Raw genomic sequence first — 27163 nt, 5'->3', positions numbered from 1 at the left:
GCAGTATGATTTGCGTACCTAATGAAGTGCCTTTTTAGGGAAAGTGACTTCAAATCAAGAGAGAAGTAGAGTCATTCTCTCATAGACTATCTCATAGTGGGCGGCTGTGGCGTAGTGGAGAGTAAGGTAGTTCTCCATTCAGAGGGTCGGTGGATCGATACCCGGCTTCGGCAGTCGATGTGTCCTTGGGCAAGACACTTAACCCCAAGTTGCTCCTGAAGGCTTGCCATCGGTGTGGACTGGATGTTGCATGAATGTTAGTTAGAGTCTGATGGTGGCACCTTGCATGGTAGCCTGTCATCAGTGTGTGAATGGGTGAATGATATGTAATATACTACTGATTGTAAGTCGCTTTGGATAAAAGCGTCTGCTAAATGACTGTAATGTAATGTAATGTAGACTACTACACAACCAGAGGAGTCGCCCCCTGCTGGTCAACACATTGAATGCAAGTTGTAAGACACTTCCTTATCGGCTTCACCGGGCAGTTTCCTGCCTGCATCAAATGTAGTTTAGAAAAACCAAACTACAAAAAAACAAACGCTAAGGTAGGCTATTTGAACTAAGTTTATTTTTTGAAAAATATACAGTTATTTCTAAATTTCATTATGTGTCTGAATTTGGAGCACTCATTTATCCTTTTTTTCCCAGAAAGGTCGTGCTTAGAGCTCACATTAACTGATGTTTTTAACTGCAGTAGTAGGACAGTTCGGAGGCTCCCCCCAAGTAATTGTGGACTGCATGTCATTCTTTCAAATAAATAATTATACGTTATTTATTTGAGGCGATGTCACAGTAGATAATATCTCCATCGTGGTTATATTTTCTGTGGTTTGAGTCTTGTGGAAAACTAAACAACCCTTCAGATGTTCATGTAGTGATTTCCGCATCTGCGCGCTCAACAGTTCAGCTGCAGTCCAGCTCCAGCACTGTGCCGGAAGAACCCTGATTTCCCGTCAAAATAAAAGTCTTGATTATTTTTAACGACTCGCTTTATTATCGCTCATCGGAATGAATGAGCTTTAATGGCGAAAAGTGTGTATGTGAAAAAAAAAAAAAAAAAAAGAAATTTGACTCCGGTTTCGTTGCTATCAATAGTACACACACTTCCAGTGAAAATAGAGTAGACAATAATCATGCTACCTGTAGTACTCAAATAAAAAATAAATATTATTTGTTATACTAATCCATATCTCGAACCGTGTAAACGCTAAGAAGAAGTGACACCTCATGAATGCTCTATTAACCTTAAAATAGGTTCTTAAACAATTTTGTGAATGTTGAACTAGTCATTATCCCTTAAGTGATTGTAGTGAGGGCTCTTATTTTGAAATCAGTTAGAGGAAGTGCGGTTGTCTTGCTGCTCTCGGAGTCTTTCTGCTGCTCCGAAGTTCTACTGGAAGTTTACCTTTTTCCAGGTTTGCCCGATGAGCTGAGTTCATTTTGACCAGTTTGAGAGCGAGATGAGCGGACAGACGGTCCCCGCGGACTTCTCGGGACACATGTTGGACCTGGACGAGGACGACGACCTGGAGGTTTTCAGCAAGGTAAAGTAAAAGCACTGCCGGAAAATGAGGCGAAAGCTTGGGACTCTCCACAGCTTCCATTGCCTTTTCTTGCTACGTGGATGTAAGCCCCCGGTACCAACACACCCGCTTTAACTTTAACCTGCAGGAGACTGTCATGGTAGTTTCTACGTGTTTCTGCGGTCCGTGCGGTCTGTAGTGACCGACCAACATACTGTCATTTAAAGAGGAAGGAAGCCAAATGTCCCGGATCAGCTGATGAGCTGACCTTAGAACCATATTGTAATAGATGATTTTTTTTTTTTTTAAATATACATATAGAAACATTAACGTTAAGTCCGTTCAGTTGTTGAATATTTGATTAATACTAGTGTCTATTTACTTTTTCAAAACTTTACAGCAGGTAAAAACAATACTTTGAACAGCTTTTACTTCTCTACAAGACTCCCCCCTTTTCAATTCCGTGTAGCTCCAAAACAATAATGAACACGCCTTTTAACTCTCAGACTAGTTGGAAACTGGAAGAAAAAAAGTTGAAGAAAGTTTCTTTTATACAAGCTGAGTTAAACAAAAGCCCCTCTGTAGAGTTACCAGATGCCCACAGTTATGATTTTTGGGTCGTGTATTATGTCAAATAACGAGGACACGTTATATTGTGACATTTCTCTATGCAGCCTGGTAAGACATTTTTTGGGGAACGCGAGAAAGTTGCAAATGATTTTTCCTGCAGCGACTCACTTATGAATCCTATAACTATTCTTGCCAAGCTCTTCCTTAGCTCCAATGCGAGCTAAACACTGGATTCAAAGATTGTAAATGTTGAAGAAGAGGAATCACACGACTGTAAAAAAAAAATAAAAAAAAAGAATAATAATTATGTTGGGCTACAGTTGATTTCATTGATAATTGAACTTTGAACACATTTTTTCTTGGTTCATATAGTTTATGGTTCACAGACAGTTATGACAGTACAATCAAGACCAACATAAATAATCAAACATTTCCATGTACGCTGTCCACAAATGACAATGAAATATTACATTACATTACATTACAGTCATTTAGCAGACGCTTTTATCCAAAGCGACTTACAGTCAGTAGTATATTACATGTCATTCACCCATTCACACACTGATGACAGGCTACCATGCAAGGTGCCACCATCAGACTCTAACTAACATAATAACTAAAATATATAATGCATTTTACTGGCAACTGTGATTTACTTAATATACATGTACTTCAATGTGAGATTCTGAAATGTGTGAACATGGTAGGGTAACTTTAGAGTCATTGGAGGATCAGAGTGAAAGTGGTCTTTATTGTGTGTGTGTTTGTGCCGGGCTCAATTTAGGTCAGACTGAACAAAGGGAGGTCTCAAACAGAAGTGCAGCCTCAGTCTACTTAGTTGCAAATCAACACCAGTCAGGTTCCATGATCCGGTACGGAGTCGCAGTCCTCATACACTCTGTGGCCACTTTATTATGTACAATCCAGTGCAACTGTTCTGCTGTAGAGTCCACTTTTATGATTCCTCGTTTGAGGTTCCAGAATGAAGCTTTAAACGTCTGCCGTCATATTTTATGACAACACGGCGCAAAAACCAAAAATCCTCAAACAAACCTCCACCAGCTCCAGTCTGCTCTGCCACACGTCACCATGATATCTGTGGCTACTGGAGGTAAAAACCAAAATAACCAGTTTACCGCAGAGACAGCTGGTTATTGTGGCCACGCTTTGCATTGTGTTTGGGTTAAATAACCTTTAGTTGTTTTTTTCTTATTAACACACATACAGCAGTGTTTGTTTCTGTACAAAACAAGTGAGGACTGCAGGGAGTGTGTGTTTGTATGTACACACACATAAACACACAGTTGAACCTGGAAGTCACGTTACTACCAGGCAGCGTCTGTGATGGAAAAATATATTTTTACCATCAATACTCAGCCGGTAGTCGCCTAAACTATTACATTTTTTTTTAGACTATGCGAAATATTGAAAATCATCCATTCTACATACTCATAAAATGCCATGCTTAGTATGAATAGTAGGTTGATATTTGAATTTGAAGTTTTCTAAGATTTGGACTTGGTAATCATGACGTCACCCGTTGGTTTGTGGACTGCCGTTTTGAAGCAGTTAGTTAGTTAGGCAATTTCGCTGTAGCCATCTAGTTCCATGTTGTTTTTTTGCAACATATGAACAGAGGAGTGGGCTTTGGAGGAGTGTCTTAGAGACGCCGTATACGGCTCTGGTAGAGACCTGTCCATCACAGTAACCCCGCCCTAAAGCATACCCTGCTTTATGGTCTGTTTGACTCTAAATGGATCATCATTTACTAAATGAACATCATGCTGTATTGAATAAGACTTGAAACTAGAGATTGAGACCATAAACTCATGTTTACAATGTTTACTGAGGGAATAAATCAAGAGAGAAGTAGAGTCATTTTCTCATAGACTTCTATACAATCAAACTTCTTTTTGCAACCAGAAGACTCACCCCCTGCTGGTCAGTAGAGAGAATGCAAGTTTTAAGACACATCGGCTTCACTCTGCAGAACTGGAGGTTGCCATCTGGTTTGTAGTTATTTTTTATAGTGTGCAGTAATCCAAGAGGGTGGTAGCGCTTACCTCAGCAGTTTCTCAGCTGATGTTACAGCTAACTGACCTGCAGGCAGCACACTTATTGGATCATTTGATATGTGAAAAGTCCTCTGTGAAAATATACTGTATGAATGTTACCGTAAGTTATTATGTACAGCATATTACATTTGATAATTATTATTATTATTATCAGTTCATACAATTTTCCACCCCCATAGCTGCATAAAGTCTTTCAAAACTCTCTTGACCACATGAAAAATCTACAAGTACCATCTCAAACTCAGTATTGTTTTCATATGATATTGGAATCATGAAAAAATACTTTTTCTCAGCTCGATGAACTGGGTTTAAAGAATAATAAAAAGGAAGCGTTCATGCTCAACACGCTGTTCTTTGCATTATTTTCTGAAACGCCACTATGAAGAATCAAAAAGACAACCAGTATAACTCATAGATATGCCCAGAGAGTATAGGTGTGACTGGCAAAACACTGAAAACCAACCTCCAAATATCAGTAAACTCATATTTCATATTCATGGACTACTTTATTACTTTTTTACAAGCCCTGTAAAGAAGCAAGTCAAGTATTACATGCATTATTAAAAAACAAAGGTTGAATATCCTGAAACAATTTGATTTGGCTGCAATATATTTATTCAAATGTAGATTTTTAAGACTTCCTCTTTTTAAAGCATCTAAAAAACGAATTTTCTCATGTACACAGTGCTTTTATCAGTGAACTATGTGTCCATAGACCTCACTCGGAGGTGTGAGTTGAAGACCCCGAGGTACCTTGAACTCCTTCACCCGCACTACTGGGGCTTAAGGTCTCCGGATTTCCTATTCCCGGAGTCCAAGCAATCCATGGTGGTCGGTGACATGCCTCTCTTTACCGGTGCTGATCCTCATCCCAGATCAGATGACACACACCGACAGTCACCTGATCGCACACGGCAAGTGACAAAAAAAGGGTGCATGACCAAGCAAGTGTCAGACCGATTTTGGAGCGTCAAATTAAAGAAAAGGTATCTTTTTTTCCTGCGTTACCGGTTTGGAGGGAGCTGAAATGAATGAAAAGTTAAGGAAATAAACTCAGTTTGTAACTTGATGTTCGGTTGGTGTGCTCCTTGCGAAAATGTCTGCACTCAGCCAAAGATTGTTTATGAGGTAAAAGAAGCTTCACTCTGTGTAACAGTTAGAAGACTCTCCAAACAGAGTGATTAATCTTCCATCTAGCAAATCGTGTGACGCCAATTCCACAATATCTAGTTATACTTTTCATCTATGTTATATCAATATATCAATAATTAGAAAAAATATGTTTAGGTGTATCTATTATATACACCAATGTTGCCTAAATACAGACCTTTTCCTAAAATACTTCTGCTTTTGTGTGTTTGCGTTTCAAATGTGAAACCTGCAGTGCACCATTGAGGATCATGTAGGAGGATGGATTTTTCACCGGAGGCTTTGCTCCTCAGTATCGGTTGCTGTGAATGTTCTCAACTTTAAGCGCGGCAACAGTTTCACTCCGTATCACTGGCTGTTCAGTACAGTCTTTGTGTGTAAGATTGAATCCACTAAATGGGGATTAATCCCGAGCATATTTAACTTCCATCATATTCTTACCCCACACACCATCTGGATGGGTTTGTACATTTCTAAATGTGGCCAGAGGACCCAGATGGCTCCCTCAGTTAGCAGTCAAAGATTGGCTGCATAACTGTTGGAAACTTCCAGTCACAGTCTTCTACAACGACAATATGCTCCTTAAAATGTGGGAGTTGTCTTATTGTGTGTTTCCATGCAGCACATTTTGGATGGAATCATTAAGCAGGGGCTCCACATTACGTTTACCTGTGACAAGTAAACCCCGTAGTTTGGAAAAGTGGAATGTCTCATCCAGTAATAAAAAAAAAAAAAGAAAAAAGAATGTGATCATTATCAGGGGCCGATACGCAAATATCGGGTCTGCACAGTTCTGCTTATGAAATAGCTAACGGCTAGCATTATCGGAGGTTCCATTCTGTTATGAGCTTGAACACATTATGGTGCGTTCAAGCTCAATATCAAAATACAATAATTTATTTCCTAATCCTTTGAATTGTGTGTTTTATGTAAATAACCACTATAGAATGACAGTCATAAAGTTGAATGATAACATTTTGTTTTTTGACGTTCTTTTTGTTCAATGTTCAAATCTCTGTTGAATGTACTTTTTTGTTTATAGGCGTATATTTTCGTACGTTTTGCTATTTGGCAAGTCCAACACCTCAGCTACTTGCCCAAAGTACCCTGCAGTAAGTTTAATGTACTAGTCAGTAGTTTCTGGTGGACAAACTTTTTTTTAATGACCATAAACACATCTTTGTCATTTCTAAGATCACAATCTTGATGCAATGCAGCAAAGCCTTTAATGTTAGCATTCCAGCGTGTTTGCATCCGTCGCTGTAACTCTACAGACTAGCGCTACCACCTGAGGTATCCCAAAGAGGGCAGCAAAACTCAGAGATAGGGTTTACCATTTAAAATATTGATATACTATAACCAATTAGAATTTTGTGATATTTGAGAAACTGTCATAGTATAAAGAACAAACCTGAACCTGAAAGTCTGAGTGACATCCAGCACATTTCTTTGGGAGAGAGTTTTGAGAATCAATAAAGTATCACACAACATAATAACTACATACTCAAGTGTATTGATATTTCTAACATTTCTCCAGGAGCCAACCAGCGGAGACTTTAGGAAGTTTTTACCTCAGCCAAGAAACAGTCTGGCACACAACCCCCTGTGAAATGTCTCTTTTACACTTTTTGCAAAGATTAAACTTTGTTTCTACTAATATTTCTTTAGTCAATCAGTCATTTCTTAATTCCGTTTTAATGACGAATGTCCAAATAAAAAAAAGAGCACATCCCTGGTAAATATGAGATTGAAAGTGGCGCTTTTGTGTGATCTTAGCGGAGAATCTCAGTTTCACAGATGCGTCGATGAAATCAACTAATGGGTCAGCCAACAGAATAGTATGAATAGAGAACAGATTTCTTATTCACTTATAAATCCACATACTGCAGCCAATAAGATGTAGAACTTTTTAACGGTTCTTGCTATGATGGCGGTGGAAAGAATGCCCACAGAGTAGAAATCTGCTTCCAGTGCAATCTGTAAACCTCTGTGTAGATCTGATTAGCAGCATTCTTGTGTGTGTGAGCATCAGTTCTTAACTACCAACACTACACCCCTTTTTAAAAGCTTCTGCAAATTTGAACTATTGTTTCTTTAACTGTGCTATCACAGCTCCTCAAAGGCGACACTGTTGACAGTTCATGCTGTAGGGCGGACGTGACAAACGGACCGAGCTGCTGGGAAAGCTGTGATTTGAGATTTAGCTGCCCGTGCTGTTTTTCATGTCAAGACCTAAGTGAAGGAAAAAGCTTTTCTTGAATTTATATCCTGTTTTATGTTTTTGGGTTGTCTGTCCGTACAACCGGTCCGTTCTCATGAAGGTGGTATCTCAGGAAAGAAGTTTCTTCAAATTTGGCAAAAACATAGACCCGAAGGACCTGATAAGATTCCTGCGGTCAAGGTCACAGGGACCTCACGTCCGACCCATGTTGTTTTGGGGAATTTCTTCAAATTTGGCACAAACGTACTTTTGCACTCAAGATTGAACTGATAATACTCACAAAGCACCTTTTGGGCCTCAACCCAAGAATTCAAATGCTTATTATGCCAATTTTACACTAAAGCATTCATGAACCCCAGGAGCTAGTTCTGGGTATTGAAAGGTTGTAATATGTAGATCAGTCTTTGATTCCTGCGCTTTTGTTCAGCATGTAATAAAAAGTTTTTTCTATAAACTTATCTTGCAACCGACTTCCTGACAGAAAGTGCCGGACATCTCTCAATTTAGTTCAAAGATGCCACATGTAAGATCTGACCAGAATGTAAATTTAGAACATTCCATTTTAACCAGACTGTGATGAGGTTTCAGTGTTGAGGCGATGTCAAAGATGTGTTATGTCACAGAGAATGAGCATGCGAACCAGCTGGGTCAGCTAGCTTGGAGCATGTGGCTTGACATTACACGTTGCCCCTTAAAAAAAACGCACACACCTTGTGACGGTCTCCCTTTAAAGACATTCATGTCGCCCTCTGTTGTTCACATGAAAAGTCCCAGACATGACTAACAGTAGCGTCCTCTCTTTGGTCCAGAACACATCACTGGCCGATGGAAGTCCCATGCCCAACTCTCCCAGCTCCATGGTCAACCAGTACAGACTGGAGGAGGAGGAGGATGAAGGGCAGCAGCAGGGTGCCGACGCCGACGACATCTTCATCACCGTGGATAACCCAGAGAGCCACGTCACTGCCATCGAAACCTTCATCATGTACAGGGTCGCTACCAAGGTGAGCCGGTCCTCGTTTACCCAGTGTCCCGTCTCTGCTGGTCTTAGGAACGGGATCTTTCCTTGGGGAAGAGGATTCATTGATGATTCTGTCCTGTCGACTATTTTGGCAGTAATATATCAATCTTTGATTAGCTTCAGATAAGCATTTGTTCCCTTACACACGTTTTGTAAAACGATGAGTGAGTGTGAGTCAAATTTCCTACATTGTACATACATACATACATACAAACGTACATTTTTGTGAGCCACCAAATGGTTTACCAATATTCAGAGTCTACAATACTACACATGACATTGGTTTTCATCATTATTAAGGTTTATATTATTAGCATGTAACCGAGGTAACCAAGTTCTCAGAAGTGCCTATTATCACATAATGCCACATTATACAATAACTAGACAAATTGTTGTGTTCAATTAGTTATGTAATAACACCAACATTTTGTCACAGCAATCCGTAATAATTTATAAACAAAATGTAGGTATTTTATTGCATATTGCGTTCGGACTGTTCTTCCAAAATGCGGCAGACTATGCGAAGATGCTGGTGTTATTACATAATGAAGTGAACATGTATTACTTTTTTTTTTTGTTATGCATAATGTGGTGTTGTTAAACGTTAATTATTCAAAACAGTGATTCTTTGCACACAAAGCAAGCAAGTATGAGGGGGACCAGGGATAAAGCTTCATGCTGCCTTGTGTCCTGATTTGTATCCTCTCTCTCTCTCTCTCTTAAGACCACACGGGGCGAGTTTGACTCCAGCGAGTACGAGGTTCGCCGGCGCTACCAGGACTTCCTGTGGCTCCGAAGTAAACTGGAAGAAAACCACCCGACACTCATTGTCCATGTACGTACCAGTAAGCCACGTCAGCTCCACACATCTACAGGCTGCTGCTCATTTACCGCAAGTCACACATTGACATCGCTGCCAGAAGTTTTCCAAAACACCCACTAGAGTTTAGGGTTTCTGACTGTATATTTCTTTCCACCTAATATTCCTCAGGGCTTTCCAGAAACTAACATTTTCAAATAATATTTGAAAAATAAACACATTCATCTGACACACCTGCATAACATATTGACAATATCCATAAACCTGCATAAACATATATATTCACATACCTGCATAAACACATATATTCACATACCTACATAAACACATAATCACACACCTGCTTAAACATATATTTTCACACACCTCATTAACGTATATATCCACACCTGTGTAAATTTATATATTCACACCTGCATAAATATATGTATTCACACACCTGCATGAACATAATACAATATTCATATGCAATTTTAATAGATGTTCTTTCAAAAACTAAAACATTTCATTTTCATTATTAAAAACTTTTAAAAATCCTGGTGGGAGACTGTGGGTGTTGAAAGTGCCTCCACTCTTATTACTAGGGAGGTGACTACTACCGCTCCTGACTTCTGCTCTGTGCGATCACATGCACACGCTTGGTTTCTATGTTTTGAGATGAATGGAATGCCGAATACATGCCGCGCGTTCTACCAAGCACAAATAATAACACCTGGGTGATTGTCTCGCTGCGTCCTCAGCCGCTGCCGGAGAAGTTTGTGATGAAGGGCATGGTGGAGCGCTTCAACAACGACTTCATCGAGACCAGGAGGAAAGCCCTGCACCGCTTCCTCAACAAGATCTCTGTGCATCCCATACTGTCCTACAGCCAGCACTTCAAAGTCTTCCTCACAGCACAGGTCTCTCTCTCTCTCTCTCTCTCTCTCTCTCTCTCTCTCTCTCTCTCTCTCTCTCTCTCTCACACACACACTTAAACTCCATTTCCCAGGGAGTTGGTTTTACTGATAAAGCTATTTTACTTAGTGTAGTCTAGTATTTTACACTCTTATCAGTGATATTTAGAGCTGTTGCTAGGTGTATTTTTTATCTTTGCAGCTCATCACAAATTCTCTCTTCATTCAGCTTTATTCTACCAACCAGGCATCTTATTTATGGTCTCTATAAACCATTTAATATGAAATGCATTGAGACCTGTGTGACTTTTGTGAACTCACCTTTGGTGCACATCTTAATTAAAGCCCTGGTGTGTTTGACCCTGGCAGGAGTTGCTGTCTCACAAGAAACAGGGCCCCGGCTTCCTGAGCAGGATGGGGGAGACGGTGAGGGCCGTGGCCAACTCGGTGCGAGGCCTGAAGAGCCGGCCGGAGGAGTTCACCATGATGCAGGAGTATGTGGAGGACTTCAGTAACAAGATCTGCTCCGTGGACAAAGTCACCCAGAGGATCATCAAGGAAGAGAGAGGTACTGAGGAGTTCATTCACACAATTTCTGCTCTGTAAAGAATCAGAAGCACTGCATTGGAACCAAGCGGGGCCAAATGTTAATAATAACGTATTAATAACGATTGAAAAGTAATTCATAAATTGAAAGATTGTACAAAAACAATTTCAATTCTGACATTTACTGATAAATAACATTAATTTAAAGTTTCTTTTTGAGGAACTTTTAACTGGTTATGAAACTGTCACAGCCTAATACTGATTTGTCTTTATGACTGACATCAGTCGACGAGACCATTAGTGAGAAGTTTGGCTAATTCCATAGAGTTCTTCTTAATGCTCGTCATTGGGGCCACCAGGTCAGGCTCACTCCAGCGTGATCAGCCCCCTGGGACGGACCCAGATCGGCTCTGCTCCTTGAGGAGGAGACTCTACAGCAGCCTTTGACTGTGGTGAAAGGCTGCTGTAGAGTCTCCTCCTCAAGGAGCAGAGCTTCTCCCTGCTGGGAGCCAATACCAACACCATGAGCTGGAGACCCAGGCCGTATTGCTGGGCCCACTGGAGTGAAGGAAGGCACGGGGGAACCAGGACTAAGCGCAGGGCAGACCATGAGAGCTTTTCTAAAGGGACTCTGGTGCTCGGAAACACAACCCCTTTTGTCCACAGGGACCGCCAAGATCAACACAAATGATAATTTCTCATAGTAGCTTCATGTTCAGTACTCCAGTAAATGTACTTGTTACATTCCACCCCTTGTCAGCCATTTGTAACCGTTGAATCCATCCAGCTGGTTTTGTTTAAACATCTCCTCTGTTACCTTCAGAGTATCTGGAGGAGCTGAAGCAGTACAGCCCCACCTACGCCCAGTGGGCGGGGTCAGAGGAGGAGCTGACGGAGCCCCTGAATGGTGTCGCCGGCTGCGTGGAACGGTGCAGTAAGGAAACGGAGGAGCAGATCCACCACCTGTCTGATGTCCTCGTCCCCGCTCTGCACGAGTACGTCCTCTGTGCTGAGACCCTGAAGGTGAGTCAGACCACGCTGAGAACCGGCCCTGTCAGCACTTTTAATCAAACCACGGGTCAATAAAGAGCAAAGCCTCTGTGGTAATCCAGTGGAGCCAGGGATATTAATGCATGCCTATGTGGATTATGAACATTCATCTGAAATAGCCTGAGTTAAAGGGAAGGAAAGAACCAACAAGTTCACACTATTACACCACACTATTCTGTTACATTACGTTATTAAATATACTAATCCAGCTGTTATTTGATGCATGGAAGCAACTGCAGATGAAAACATACATCCAACAGATAAGACCTGGTCTACTTCTAGATAGAGATGCCCCGCCAATCATCAATGAGCCATATGGACCCGTATATATCTTTAGTTTTTTGTTTTGTTATAGCCGCTGGTATTCAAGGCTCAAGACTAACTTTCTTTCACCACTGTTGCTCTAAATAATTTAAATTGTCCTGAAGTCAGTGTAAACCGTCAAAAATTCTGGATGTTTTCTTCTTCTTTGTTATTGTCATCTATAGTGATTTTGTGGATAAAAACACAATTCAGTTGATTTAAAAAAGAAAAAAAGGCATTAGTAGTTTTATTTATGTATTATAAGATCATTAAGGCTACTGCCAATAAGTTAAACAGGTCATATGTTCTTTCTAGTGATCTTACCTGTGTTCTTACCGGATGAACCAGACATCCCCTTGTCTGCGGAGTCTGGTGCCAGAAATTCCTCCCCCTGATCAGGAAGTTAACAGTACTGCACTTTGGACTTTGTTTAGTCAAACCCAAAGCCATTAAAACAGTGGGCTTGCCATTGGAATCAACAGACCGACATATTGAATCTCGCCCTTTTCAATGATGTTCAGAACCAAGTAGTCGCCTGCAGGCCTTTAACACACCAGGAGTGTGACGACTAAACGACACAAAAATGATAAATACTCTGCTGCAAATAGTTTGCATCAAAATATTCTTACTAGTAGTATTGAGATTTTGCAACAGTTGTCACGCTACAAAACAAATGTTTACATCACTTTTTCGCCAAGTCATATTTGTGTTCACACAAAAACAGGGAAAAAATATTTTAATGGTCATCACACAAAACATGTTGGTGCTACCTAACAGTAGCTAATATGCACTGAACAGAAAGTAAAGCTGGGGCTGACGGGGATGTCTTCAGTGCTAGAGGTTTTTAGTCACAAACCAGAGAAATACAATTTTTGACCTGAGGATGAAAAAGTTACGATCAATCATCCTGAGAGGGGAACATGAACAAATTGATGCAAATCAATCTACCAACTAATTGAAGCTCCTCCTGCATGCCAAGCCTGTGTAGGAGAACTACACTGCTGATGCGAAAACCTGAAAGGCTCTCTCGAAAGCCAGTATTCGGTTTGTCCTTTCTGGGCTACCGTAGAAACATGGCGGTGCAACACAGCAGACTTCGTGAAGAGGACCAGCTCCCCATGTAGATACAAAGGACTCACTTTAAGCTAACGAACACACAAGGACTCAGGTGGTTATATACTATAAGAAAATATCCATATTCCATTTCTAACAATAGATCCCTCTAACAGCTACACCTTTTAAATGTGGGGATCACCAAAGTCTTTAGGACTCTGTGAAACCTCAATAACTGTACTAAAGATTGGGCTTCAACCAATAGTTTTTGGACCAAGGTAGATGACCAACACACTGACTGACATAACCTTTATAGAGCCATCAGTATGTTGATACACCGTTTGGTGATTGACAGAGGACTGTATTTCCTCTTTACAGCTCTCCATGACTCCATGCATCATGAACAACAACACTTGTTGTTTCACCACATCTTCGACAAATCCACAGCTTTCCAGCCTGTTATCTGTGTGATTTGCCTAATCCTTCAGATGTGTTGGGAACACAAACAGAGATGCGCGCAAAGACCCGTTTGTTCCTTCCTGGGTTCCGTTAACAGAGACGCAGGTTATCGTCCGTAGAGCGCCTTCACAGAAACTCAACTTCAAAACGCTCGCCGAGACTCAACTGTTGTGTGTCAATCTGTCCTAGGCTGTGATGAGACGGAGAGACAACATCCAGGCAGAGTTTGAAGCCAAGAACGAGGCCCTGACATCCAGGAGGGTGGACCAGGAAGCGGTAAGAGCAACCTAGCATCCCCCCCCCCCTACTCCTCCTCGCGTCCCATCAAATGAGCACTGTGTTTGTGTGTCCCCCACTCATCTTCCCAGAGATTAGGTGTAATAAAGTGAAGCATGGAGTGGGACCTCTCCCATGAGGGGGGGCACCACGCTCTGCTCATATTGGGGAGAAAACAGGGCTTCCTGGGAGGGATTATCGAAATATCCAGGCTCGCTGCTTGGAAGAGGGTCTTCAGCTCAGTGGGAATAAGAGCTGTCAATATTATTTCACGCCGTAAGCCCGGCAGCTAATCGCGGCGTAATGAAAATTCCCACATCCTCTGTAGATGGCGACTCGCCTCAAAATGTCAGGAGACAAAGAACGGGAGACGGAAAGTTAGGCGAGCAAAAGGACAGAGCTATTTTTAGGAGCTTTTATTTGAGGTGTTTGGATCTGAGAGAATGTTTTGTATGTGTGTGTGTGTGTGTGTGTGTGTGTGTGGATGTGTAGATTTGCAGGTGTGTATCCCCACTCACCCAGCTGATATCAAATCCATCTGTGAGGTTTTAATTAAGAAGCAGGACTGAGATTTCCCCCCACAGACTTGTATTGTATTCCTGCTTTAATTAGGTGTGTGTGTGTGTGTGTGTTTTATGTGTGTATGTGTGTGTGTGCGCGCTTTAATGCGTATCAGTCTGCTTCTGCCTTTAACACATCTGCACTAATGAGAAGGGAAATGTCAAAGAGATGCCTTTGTTACTGCTTCCAACGGGAGGTTTTTTTTTTTGTCAAAGAGACGACGTGGCCACACGCCGAACTGAACGAGAGCCAGGAAACACAAAGCGGCTCTCGCCCGGCCTCAGTTTGATTTATTTAACGTATTAGTTAGGTTGGGAAAATGTTGATTTGAAAGGGAATCGGGAAGGCCACCTGCGATACCGGATAAAAACGGTATTTCTCATTAGCAGGGCTCAGGGTGCAGTTTAATGGGACTAGATGGAGTCTTCTTTGTAGTTGATACATGTGTTATCAGCAGGCCGCATCACTTCCATCGGAGGGCACGTCATGGATACGATAGGTGTTTGAGGACTTTTATTATGAAAAGAAGGCTTCATGTCAACACACTATAGATATGTTTATATAAATGGACTGTGGGGGCAGTGTTATATAAAAACCATGTTACTTCTGGCAAAGAAAATTACTATAAAATATATTTTTCAGGTATTTCGATTTTTTTAAATATATATATATATATATATTTTTTTTTTATTATTATTTCTAGCCTAAATTTGATGTACGGTTTGGCGAATCTGAACAAAGGTCTAAAAAAACTGAAACATATTAGACAATATTTGAAGTCATAAGGAGCGTCTTTTTAAATATGAATTTGAAGCATGAATTTACCGGTTACACACTAGAGAATGGGACCCCCTCCCCCAAACTGACATATGTCATTTCATAGTTTTAGTTCACAAGCACATCAGTAATGCGAGATAAACAACATGTCACAGATTATAGAGCGGATCAGCCACCCTTGTCCCATGCCAATTTACAATGTTTCATTTTTTTATAATGCGCATTGACTTCTTTACTGCTGCTGCACATCTCTGTTCAGACGTACCAATTTGCGTTACAATTCTTAAATACAACCACACAAATATATAACTTGTAGCCTAATCTATAGTTGGCTTCAGGTCAAATTTAATAGTACACGACACAAGATAGACTTAAAAATGTAACCTATTTTTGCTGTCTTTTAAAAAAAAAAAATCTATTTCTGTGTTGGGTTTGGCTTTGTGTTCCTTGTACTGATGCACAAGAGTAATGAGCATCAGTTCTTTCTCTTTTTTTCCTTGCATGTGATCATATGTTTTCTCACGTGACCCACAAATTGCTGAGTGGATTGTATAATTAGAAGTGGTCCACAAAAGCGGCTGGGCTCCAGCGTTGTCAGCACGGACAACAGAGACATCTGATCGGTTTGTGGCATCTATTCAGTCATAACTGGGAGGCACATTCCATGACCGAGCCGTCTGAAACACTAAACGTGTGACACGTTGTTATCATCACTGTGTGGGCCGCTGTGTGTCTTTAACACTGCCGTCAGGTCTGCACTACAGACTGTAGTCAGACTGTTCTGACCGGTATGATGGCAATCCTTCTAAACCCCAAACAGCGCAGAATCAAATTCCTGCCTTCTGTAAACATTTACTTGACCTTTCAATATCATTAAAATACTCAGCTTTTTATGCGAGTGTGTTTCTAGGACACAACACAGCCAGGAGGGGGCAGTGTCGCTCTAAAGTAGCAGCACACACTGAGGAACCCGGTGTGTTTCATCAGAGCAGATGAGGATGTCTCCTCTTAAGACACTGATGTAATTGTGACCCGGCTGAGTTAATGGTTCATATAGGCCCAAAAGGAAACTCCTTTCTGTTCGTTCAGAAAAAAGAGAAAGTAATAGATAAAATGGTAAAAATGGGATCAGAAGTCCTTGTGTGTCCATGTTATTGAGTTTATATTGTAGCCCCCTGATGTAGGTGTGTAGGGAAGCCTCCCAGCATGCATCTGGGCAAAGGACTCATGGACATGAGATTATTTGTATGTGTTTGTCTTTGTAACTGGTTATAATGTAAGTTGATAGTAACTATCTGTAAGAAAATCCCTATATAGATGTCCATCTACTATGTCCATATCTGCTCTGTAAATGTGTCCTTTCAGAAAATAAATCAGAAATGAATATTTCATATTTTTTGATTTCATGATGGCGCCCCCTAGTTTTGCATTAAATCAACAGATAACATCATGTTTCCGTCTGAGTAGATGGAGAACTTATTTCAATTCAGCCAATCAAATCCTTCGTACAGCAGTAATGTCAGCGTTGTCTCAAAGTCAGAGCTGTTGGTCACACTGAAGCAGACAGCAGCTGCTACACAACAACGTCTCTTCCTTATCTATCTTACAAACATGAACACTGGTCTTGTCCTTCAGCTTTACTTGAATCTGGGTGGATGCTGCTGTGGTCCTCACTCTTCAATAGCACCAACAGCAGGCTGCCTGCCCACCACCACATGTAGCTCCTGTGATTTCTCCACCTCTCGTTCCCTACGGTGGAACAGCAGCACTCTGCCAGCCTGAGCCTCCTTTTAATGATACTGAACTATTAACAATACACTTTGACATTACTTTGGATTACACAAAGGGACGACTTAATGAGAATTTAGCTGGACTTTAGAAAACAGTACTGTAACTTAAAGAAAATACATATTTCAGTAAAAAAAGAAGAAAAAATATATTATTAAATGTGAAGAATTGAACCTCAGCTAGCAAGTTTCACTGAACTAGGAAAGGGGCTTCTCCAGGTTTCAAAAGCCAGGATATGATGTTTACATGCACAGCACATAACCAGGATCATAAAATGGATCCTAATCAGGACCATAACCAGGACCATAACTAGGATCATAACCAGGACAATAACCAGGACCATAACCAGGACCATAACTAGGATCATAACTAGGATCATAACCAGGACAATAGCCAGGACAATAACCAGGACCATAACTAGGATCATAACTAGTACCATAAGCAGGACCAAAACCAGGACAATAACCAGGATCATAAAATGGATCCTAATCAGGACCATAATCAGGACCATAACTTGGATACTAGTGTGCATGTAAATTGACTGTGCAGAGAAATCCTAGCAGAGGCATAGCACCAACATGTACAGTGTCTTATTGTGTTATTAGCTTCGTTTCTTCTGCGTTCTTATATGATGGCTTTTTCTTCTTTCTACTTTTCACATTTATACAGTGACTAAGGGAAGAATTCACAATTATTCATCATTTGCAACCGCTATCTGCCCCGTCTAAAGGTCTGATTCACTAAAGATCTTACATTCATACATTTTCATTTAAGACATTATTTTGAGTTTACTGAATACCTTAATCGATCCCACTGCAGCAGAAACGTCAAGTGCTTCTCCCTGTTATAAAGACGCTTTGCGTATTATGAAAAATGACATGTAGGGGAGCTTTATTAATTCATTTAATTCATGAAGAAGCTTTAGTTCCCACCAACTCTCTGTAGACGCTAATAGTTCCACTGTAACAGTGTGTGACTGTTGGTACTGATCTTTGGACTGTGTTTGCTATGAGGCTCATTTGCATAGAACGGGGACAATTCTGCGCATTTTACCTCATTTATATAGGCGCATTTGCACAAGAGCTCCTAGACGCTATTTGTTTTGCTTGTATTTACTTTTGAGAATATGGCCTCATGTCGTCTTATGTGTGCAGGTTCAGATTCTTCAAAAGCCGCGCAGCCCTTTTGAGAATTGGCCTCTTAGTGCAACCTAAAAGTATTTCTACTGTACTGCCGGATTGTACTACACCGTTCACACTGCTTCACAGCTGAAACTCTCCCTGGCTCTTTTGTTACAACTGGAGGACAACAACACTTGTTGTTGTTTCACCACACACAGGGGGTGAAAACCAAACACACACAGACACACACACACACACACACACACACACACACACACACACACACACACACACACACACACACACACACACACACACAGACAGATCTCTTCAGAGATCAATAGCTGGATCGATATCACTGCAGTAACAAGCAGGCCACTGAGATTTCCACAGTGTGTGTGTGTGTGTGTGTGTGTGTGTGTGTGTGTGTGTGTGTGTGTGTGTGTGTGTGTGTGTGTGTGTGTGTGTGTGTGTGTGTGTGTGTGTGTGTGTGTGTGTGTGTGTGTGTGTGTGTGCTGGGTATAAGTCCATGTTCAGCATGCATAGTTTATTGAACTTGAGTAAATGTATATTGTCAGTCTAAATGTCAGACTGCTAATCCCTGCTGAGTCTCAGTGAATCCAGCCGCATGACAACATCCAGTGGAGAGCTAATATGATGTGTACTTCAGAGTATTCACACAGTGTCAGGTTAAACATAGCGCTCATTTATTTATGCTGACATACACCTAATAGTTGTTATTACCTAATAACTACTATTCACTCAGGTTTACTGTGAGGCTAACTCGTCGCTGAAACGAAGGCAGCTTGATAAAGTGGATGTTTGTTCAGTGTCTCCAGTAATCCTCCATTGGTTATCTAATTCTGCTCTAATGGTCTGTAGGCCACTATCTTGTGAGCCATACACGTTTAGTTGTAGCTCCCCGACTTCCTCCTCTTATTTAGCTGCAGTTTACCTACTTTGTGCGTAGAGAGAAAAACTACACCAACTGAAATAGAACATTTATCTTTTTTTATTCAAATGGTTAGCAAGATTTCCAAACGTACATTCACATATATTTAGACTCATCGGAGACTGCTTACGGTTCCATGCTGAAATTAGTTTCATGCATTCCACTCTAGTTTCACATCTAAGTGATGGAATAACTATTTGGTCACAGCAGGACAATCTCTATACATATCATTGACTTAATATAGCCTTACAGTGTTGACTGACTGTAGACTAGACTAAGACTTCATAGACTGAAGTAGAAGTAGTCACCGTCACATCGCCATCTTGGTTTTTTGGAGCCAGAAGTGACCAGATTAGGACGAGAGGGTGTAGCTGGGGTAGAGCGAGGCCCACTAAGCTAGCTTGGTTAGCAAGCTGCATCCATACGTCTCGTTAACTGTGATATTAATTGGGATGCTAAATTTGGCCAGTGAAAGCATGCTTAAAACAAAAAAGACTTTGGGGAAAACAATAACAGACAACTTAATTCTGATCAACGCTGTGATAGCGAAACTGTAGAAGTGACACTGTGTAGCCCCGCCCTAAAGCATACCCTGCTTTATGGTCTATATTACTCTAAATGGAGCATAATTTACTAAATGAACATCCTGCTGTATTGAAGAAGACTTGAAACTAGAGATTGAGTCCATAAACTCATGTTTACAATGTTTACTGAGGGAATAAATCAAGAGAGAAGTAGAGTCATTTTCTCATAGACTTCTATACAACCAGAGGAGTCGCCTCCTGCTGGCCAGTAGAGAGAGTGCAAGTTTTAAGACACTTCAGCTTTGGCCTCACTTTTCAGACATTACATTACATTACATTACAGTCATTTAGCAGACGCTTTTATCCAAAGCGACTTACAGTCAGTAGTATATTACATATCATTCACCCATTCACACACTGAACTCACTTTTCAGACTTGGAGGACTATCATAGACTACATGGTCATTGGAACCATTGTTTATATGAATGTATTGACTAGTGCAGCTTTGACAAGGGATCACTCATCCAGTCATGATTGATCCGGTACTTTTATTTATATTTTACATTATATCTTTTTTTATTATATCCTGTGTCCTTGGTATTGTTCTGTATGTGTTTTCTAGTTGAGTTGTGTGTATTTGTGTAGAGGCCCATCTAGGATAGACTTAACTATCTTAGGCTCTAAATGACACATACACATTAAATATTTAACATCTTCTCTCACTTTGTTGTCTGGGTTTATTTGTCAGATTTGGCACTCCTATCAGAGCAAGAGGCTTACTCAGCAACATTCTTAAAGCCTTAATGTTAAGACATAAATAAATGAATAGAACCAAAAATAAAGATTGACAGAGGAAGCCATATCAATTATTCTTACTTGGCATAATGGGACTGTAAAGCGTAAAAATGTATTATTAGTAGTAGTGTTTTTGCATTTCGTCTTTTCGTTTTTCGTTTTTTGCATCATTGGAAACCTGATAGTTGAGACGGAGAGGAAATGAGGGTTGGGAAAGGGTATTACTTTCAGCTAAAGTCCCCTAAATTCTGAATGATTTAGAAAAAATGTGTAACTGCAATTATTTTGACGGATAATGCAAACATATTACTTGTAGCGGCCACAAGGTGGTGCTGTAATTAATGCCCAAAAGATGCAATTTTGGAATCGGCTTACCCCTCGCAAGATACGTTTGATTGACTTGAAAATGAACATACATTATCAGCTCAAGGTGCTCAACAAAAAGCTGCAGGACCATGTAAGTCCGCCGACCAGATTGAGCGTGAAAGGGCTTGAATCCGAAATAACAGTTTGGGGCTATATATTTTTTTGTGGCTATTTTATTTTTGACACATTTCACCTTTTACAAATACATCCTTTCTGAGGCCATCGACAAGATGCTGCTCTGATGGTCCAGCTAATTTAGATAGTGCAACTTGGTCAACATGGTGATTAATAGGCTGATATTTATACCAACATTATCTATATCCTGATTTATTGGGAGAAACCAAGCAGTTCTATGTAAAATCAGACATTCAGCCCCCACTTATAACCAATGCAATACAATGATCCTTTGTTTTATAACCACTTTTATACGCCATGGCAACAATTTGACTGTGAGGTGGACAAGCGGTCAGGCAGCAGGAGCTCAGTCCATGGAGACTTAGCTTTGGAACTGAAGAGTGGCCTGAAGCCTCTAGGTCTGGTACAAGACTCTCCACTCAGCTCCCTCTAGAGACACGTTATGCTACTTTTCTCAAAGTAGACCTACCCAACACCAGGGAACACACTTTGATGAGTCAAAGTTTGTGGAATCCCCCTTAAACTTGGTCTCCATAACCAGAACTTTAGACTTTAAGTTTGACTTGCAAGACAATCAATTTTGTCCTATTTCTGAATAATGGACAATATCTTCTGTTTATTCTGGTATTAACATTTTTACTAAACAGATAATGTATTTGTCAGACTGTGACGTTTGTTCCTTGTGTTTCACTGACAGCTGCAGGATGAGGTGGATGGTCTGGCGGACCGTGTGGAGATGGCCAACAATGCCTTGAAGGGAGACTGGTCCCGCTGGCAGGACAGCATGAGATCTGACCTCAAATCAGCCTTTCTATCCACCGCTGAGAAGAACGTGGAGTACTACGAGCAGGTAAGCTCAAGATGTAGAGCGGAAAAAACAGTCCTATAGATGAAATAACACTGTTAAACTCTGCTCTAAAACTTAAGGGGAGGTATTTCAGTGTAGACTAGAATTAATGAGGCCAACAGTCTATTGATTTGGCACACATGCGCTATTAGGATGGGCTCCATCTGGAGCTAATTCCCTATTATAATAACCCATCATCAGTCTTTGTAACTTCTTCTGTCTTCACAAATCAATGGAATGGTTTGTAGGAATGGGGAACAAAGTTTACACATCAGCATGAAGTGCTAGTTGTGTTACAAGACTGTGTGATACAGGAGCAGCTGATTGGATCATTTAAGTCCACAGTGATTAGTAATGCTGCGTTCCAGTGAAAGCCGGAGCTCAGAATTCACAGTTGTCAAGTAAGGTAAATTTGCCCCAAAGTTGTTGTCCTTTCACATGTCCAATCACTTCCACCTGTTCACCGCTCCCTCTCTTTTCAGTAGAGTAACGCTCATACATCATAGTCAGCTCACCAACCAAATCCTTATATATTATTACTATAGTGTTCAGTAATTGAATATACTCATATGTAATTTGTGATATCATTATGATATTCCTAAATTAGAATGTAAAAGTTTTTTATTGATTTTTACTCATCTCTGCACCAACTTTCAACCACATCTCATGGTCTTCATCAGCAGGGGAGGTTTGCTCTGCTGTCATGTAGATGGATCATGTGAGTTTGGTATCATGGAGTTCACATACAACCATGTTTGAACAACATGTTTAAAAGACCCCCTGTTAATGTAACTCAGCTGGTCACATGATGACAACTAAGCCAATACACTGTATGCTGATGAGGACCATAAGATGCATCAGAAAGCCCCAGAATAAGGTGCTCTTCTTAAAGTGGACTTTGAGCAGAAGTTTGTCAAATTCTCAGAGCAAGTCCTGATATTTCTCTGTAAATAGTCTTTTTGATGGAACACTGGCCGCTTGTTGTATTGGGAATCTGCACAAAATAATGGAACTAGAAACCTTCCTGGTTTCGTGTATTTTGTGACCAATCTCAGAGGGAGAGGATTTAACCTGGGAGAAGAGGAGGGAGATATACATAGTGTAGTGAAACAGAGAAAAGAAGTGTAAAAGAGACATCCGATATCCAGATTAAGGAGCAGGCAGCCCGGCAGAGACAGAGGGGGAATTAAGATGTTGAAAAAGAACAATGGAGCTAGATGGGAAGAGAGAGCATTACAGCAGGAGGAGAAGGAGACAATGAAGGCGTTACAGTTCCCATCATTTACTCTTTTAAAGGTTTTGTTAGTCACGCTGGAGTCTAAGAATGCAGCGATGACAGAAATATGCTTCTATTTGCTCTGGAGGTATTCTGGTCGTGGAGGCCGGAGCTCTGCCAGCAGAGGGTAGCGGCGCTTTATGTTTTATTTCTCCTCAAACAGCCGGCCTGTAAAAAGGGTTGCCAGCTCTATTTACACTCTATTTCCTGTGGAAGCTGTTAAATGACTTTTCAATTCTGCTGATTATGAGAAACGCTAATTAGACGTATGTTAATATGTCACAATGTCCCAGAGTCAAAAGTGACATATTTCAATCTTCTTTTTTTCCCCAACAACAGTCCAAAACCCCAAAAAATCAAGCAAGTACTTCATGTGAATTTGATCAAATCCTGGAATGATTCATTGACTTAGCGTTTCACCTCTTCAGAAATCAACATTTATGATGAACACTTTAAGCTGAATTTCTGAATCTGAAATAGCAAAAATCGAAATGTTTTTTTTATCCTGCTTGTGTGGAAGAAGAAGAAGTGTTGACTGGCCTGCACAGTGACCTGACCTCAATCACATCCAACATCTTTGTGACTTTATGTCTGGAATGTTCAGGTATCCACATACTTTGGGTGACTATCCGTGTACTTTTGGCCTTGTCATGTACAACGGAGAGGTTTTGTATCTACTTTGATACCGTGAGAGGCAGCCTTTCTAGTTTCAGGTTGTCTAGTGCTGGTAATGCATCAGAATAAAATGGTACATGGGTATGGTTAAGAATAATTTAGAGTGGAGTGTGTGTCCTTGTCATATATTTGGGTTTTCCCTGCAGGGTGCAGGCCGTCTCTCCTTAGCCGCTCCCTGCAGCAGGCCTGACAAAACCACTCATCACATAGCACAGTGGCCCCCAGAAAGCAAATGAGCACGGGTGTGTGTGCACATGGCGGACTGTGCATGTGAAAATGCGTATATAGAAGCAGCCAAAAGGGCTCTTGGCTTCTGAATGTGACAGCATTTCTTATACAGGTGAAACTATTTGTTAGAAACTGAGCTTTACTTTCATTGACTGTGCCTGATCAATTGAACAGCCATGGAAATAGCAATACAAATGAGGCTAATGCTCTCAGCATATTTTTGAGGCATTCATGAGACACATTGAGCTCTTAATTCTGAAGATTTGAGAAATGATATGTTAATGATTGTCAAAGGTTGTTATTTTGAGCACTCAGAAATGAAGAGCAGATCTGTGTGCTGCATGAATGGCGTCTTGTGTTCATCAATAACATAATAATAATGGAAGATAAACTATTATTTCAAACTATATTTCAAAGCGCTATTGCTGAATTCCGACTGCCAGATTGCATCCAGATTCATTTATGGTCTGGACAGCTAAAAACAACATGATTTTTGCAAATTGGATCAAACCCCATTTGTAGGTGGTTTGAATTCCAATTCCAATGGCCGATTCCAATAATCCGATTTCAAAGTGTCTTGTGCATCACTTAACAGGGAGTGCTGAGCAGAATCCGCAAATCAGTCCATGGACAGAAACCATGACTCCAAACAGAACATTACAATGTATCCCAGCTTCCTCTGTCGCTGGGTTCATCTGGTGCCGAGTTCTACACCGTGACTTGACACAGCGATTGTTTGGAGGGCAAAATGGTTGACCTCCATTTCTCATGCTCCATTGGAAAGCCAGCGTAGCTACGTAATCACTGACTTGGTACCGTATGACATCCTATCTGATGCCATCAGTTGTACAGTGGGTACGGAAAGTATTCAGACCCCTTTAAATTTTTCACCCTTTGTTTCATTGCAGCCATTTGCTAAAATCGAAAAAGTTCATTTTTTTTCGCATTAATGTACACTCAGCAACCCATCTTGACAGAAAAAAACAGAAATGTAGAAATTTTTGCAAATTTATTAAAAAAGAAAAACTGAAATATCACATGGTCATAAGTATTCAGACCCTTTGCTCAGTATTGAGTAGAAGCACCCTTTTGAGCTATGAGTCTTCTTGGGAATGATGCAACAAGTTCCTCACACCTGGATTTGGGGATCCTCTGCCATTCTTCCTTGCAGATCCTCTCCAGTTCTGTCAGGTTGGATGGTGAACGTTGGTGGACAGCCATTTTCAGGTCTCTCCAGAGATGCTCAATTGGGTTTAGGTCAGGGCTCTGGCTGGGCCAGTCAAGAATGGTCACAGACTTGTTCCGAAGCCACTCCTTTGTTATTTTAGCTGTGTGCTTTGGGTCATTGTCTTGTTGGAAGGTGAACCTTCGGCCCAGTCTGAGGTCCTGAGCACTCTGGAGGAGGTTTTCTTCCAGGATATCTCTGTACTTGGCCGCATTCATCTTTCCTTCAATTGCAACCAGTCGTCCTGTCCCTGCAGCTGAAAAACACCCCCATAGCATGATGCTGCCACCACCATGATTCACTGTTGGGATTGTATTGGGCAGGTGATGAGCAGTGCCTGGTTTTCTCCACACATACCGCTTAGAATTAACGCCAAAAGTTCAATCTTGGTCTCATCAGACCAGAGAATCTTATTTCTCATAGTTTGGGAGTCCTCCATGTGTTTTTTGGCAAACTCTATGCAGGCTTTCATATGTCTTGCACTGAGGAGAGGCTTCCGTCGGGCCACTCTGCCATAAAGCCCCGACTGGTGGAGGGCTGCAGTGATAGTTGACTTTGTGGAACTTTCTCCCATCTCCCTACTGCATCTCTGGAGCTCAGCCACAGTGATCTTTGGGTTCTTCTTTACCTCTCTCACCAAGGCTCTTCTCCCACGATTGCTCAGTTTGGCTGGACGGCCAGGTCTAGGAAGAGTTCTGGTCATCCCATACTTCTTCCATTTAAGGATTATGGAGGCCACTGTGCTCTTAGGAACCTTGAGTGCTGCAGAAATTCTTTTGTAACCTTGGCCAGATCTGTGCCTTGCCACAATTCTGTCTCTGAGCTCCTTGGGCAGTTCCTTCGACCTCATGATTCTCATTTGTTCTGACATGCACTGGGAGCTGTAAGGTCTTATATAGACAGGTGTGTGCCTTTCCTAATCAAGTCCAATCAGTTTAATTAAACACAGCTGGACTCCAATGAAGGAGTAGAACCATCCCAAGGAGGATCAGAAGAAATGGACAGCATGTGAGTTAAATATGAGTGTCACAGCAAAGGGTCTGAATACTTATGACCATGTGATATTTCAGTTTTTCTTTTTTAATAAATTTGCAAAACATTCTACATTTCTACGTTTTTTTCTGTCAAGATGTGTTGCTGAGTGTACATTAATGCGAAAAAAAGAGATTTTAGCAAATGGCTGCAATGAAACAAAGAGTGAAAAAGTTAAAGGGGTCTGAATACTTTCCGTACCCACTGTATATCATAAAAGAAGGACATGAGGAATCCATCAGATTGTGGGTAGTAACATAGCTTGACAGAAAGAGTATCATGGTTGCCATTGGCAACCCAGTCTTGGCCTTTGGTTCAGAGTCAACAACTTTTTAACATATACATCTCGAAGTGGATGGCGACACACCACCTGAAGCTGAACCTGGACAAAACCGAGCTACTCTTCCTCCCGGGGAAGGGTTGCCCGCACCGAGACCTGTCCATCACCATTGATGATGCCGTGGTGACGCCAACTCGGACTGTGAGGAATCTGGGTGTGACCCTGGACGACCAACTGTCGTTCTCAGCAAACATTGCATCGGTCACACGCTCCTGCAGATTCCTCCTCTACAACATCAGGAGGATTCGCCCCTTCCTCACTGAGGAGACGGCGCAGGTGCTCATCCAGGCTCTGGTCATCTCCCGCCTGGACTACTGCAACTCACTACTTGCCGGAGCCCCGGCGTCGGCCATCAGACCTCTGGAGCTTGTCCAGAAAGCTGCAGCACGTCTGGTGTTCAATCGCCCCAAGTTCTCTCACACAACTTCCCTTCTCCGTTCTCTACACTGGCTCCCTGTAAGAGCTCGCATCCAGTTTAAGACTCTGGTGCTAGCCTACAGGGCAGTGAAAGGAACAGCTCCTTCCTATCTCCAGGCCTTGGTCAAGCCCTACACCCCC

General features: G+C 41.3%; 1 protein-coding gene across 1 annotated transcript in view; it reads left to right on the top strand.

The window, feature by feature from the left end:
* The first annotated feature begins 1353 nt into the window (after positions 1 to 1353).
* The window catches only part of snx7 (sorting nexin 7), a 43890-nt gene continuing 18080 nt past the window's right edge, over positions 1354 to 27163 (top strand). Inside the window, exons 1-8 of the mRNA XM_054623396.1 lie at positions 1354 to 1547; positions 8351 to 8545; positions 9287 to 9397; positions 10123 to 10281; positions 10645 to 10843; positions 11645 to 11844; positions 13876 to 13962; positions 21680 to 21832. Coding sequence (XP_054479371.1) covers positions 1464 to 1547; positions 8351 to 8545; positions 9287 to 9397; positions 10123 to 10281; positions 10645 to 10843; positions 11645 to 11844; positions 13876 to 13962; positions 21680 to 21832 — 1188 coding nt within the window. The 5' untranslated portion in view covers positions 1354 to 1463. The remainder of the gene's footprint in view (positions 1548 to 8350; positions 8546 to 9286; positions 9398 to 10122; positions 10282 to 10644; positions 10844 to 11644; positions 11845 to 13875; positions 13963 to 21679; positions 21833 to 27163) is intronic.

Source organism: Anoplopoma fimbria, chromosome 21, assembly GCF_027596085.1.
Source record: "Anoplopoma fimbria isolate UVic2021 breed Golden Eagle Sablefish chromosome 21, Afim_UVic_2022, whole genome shotgun sequence".
NCBI classification, from domain to species: Eukaryota; Metazoa; Chordata; class Actinopteri; order Perciformes; family Anoplopomatidae; genus Anoplopoma; species Anoplopoma fimbria.
This window is presented reverse-complemented; position numbering and strand designations above follow the sequence as displayed.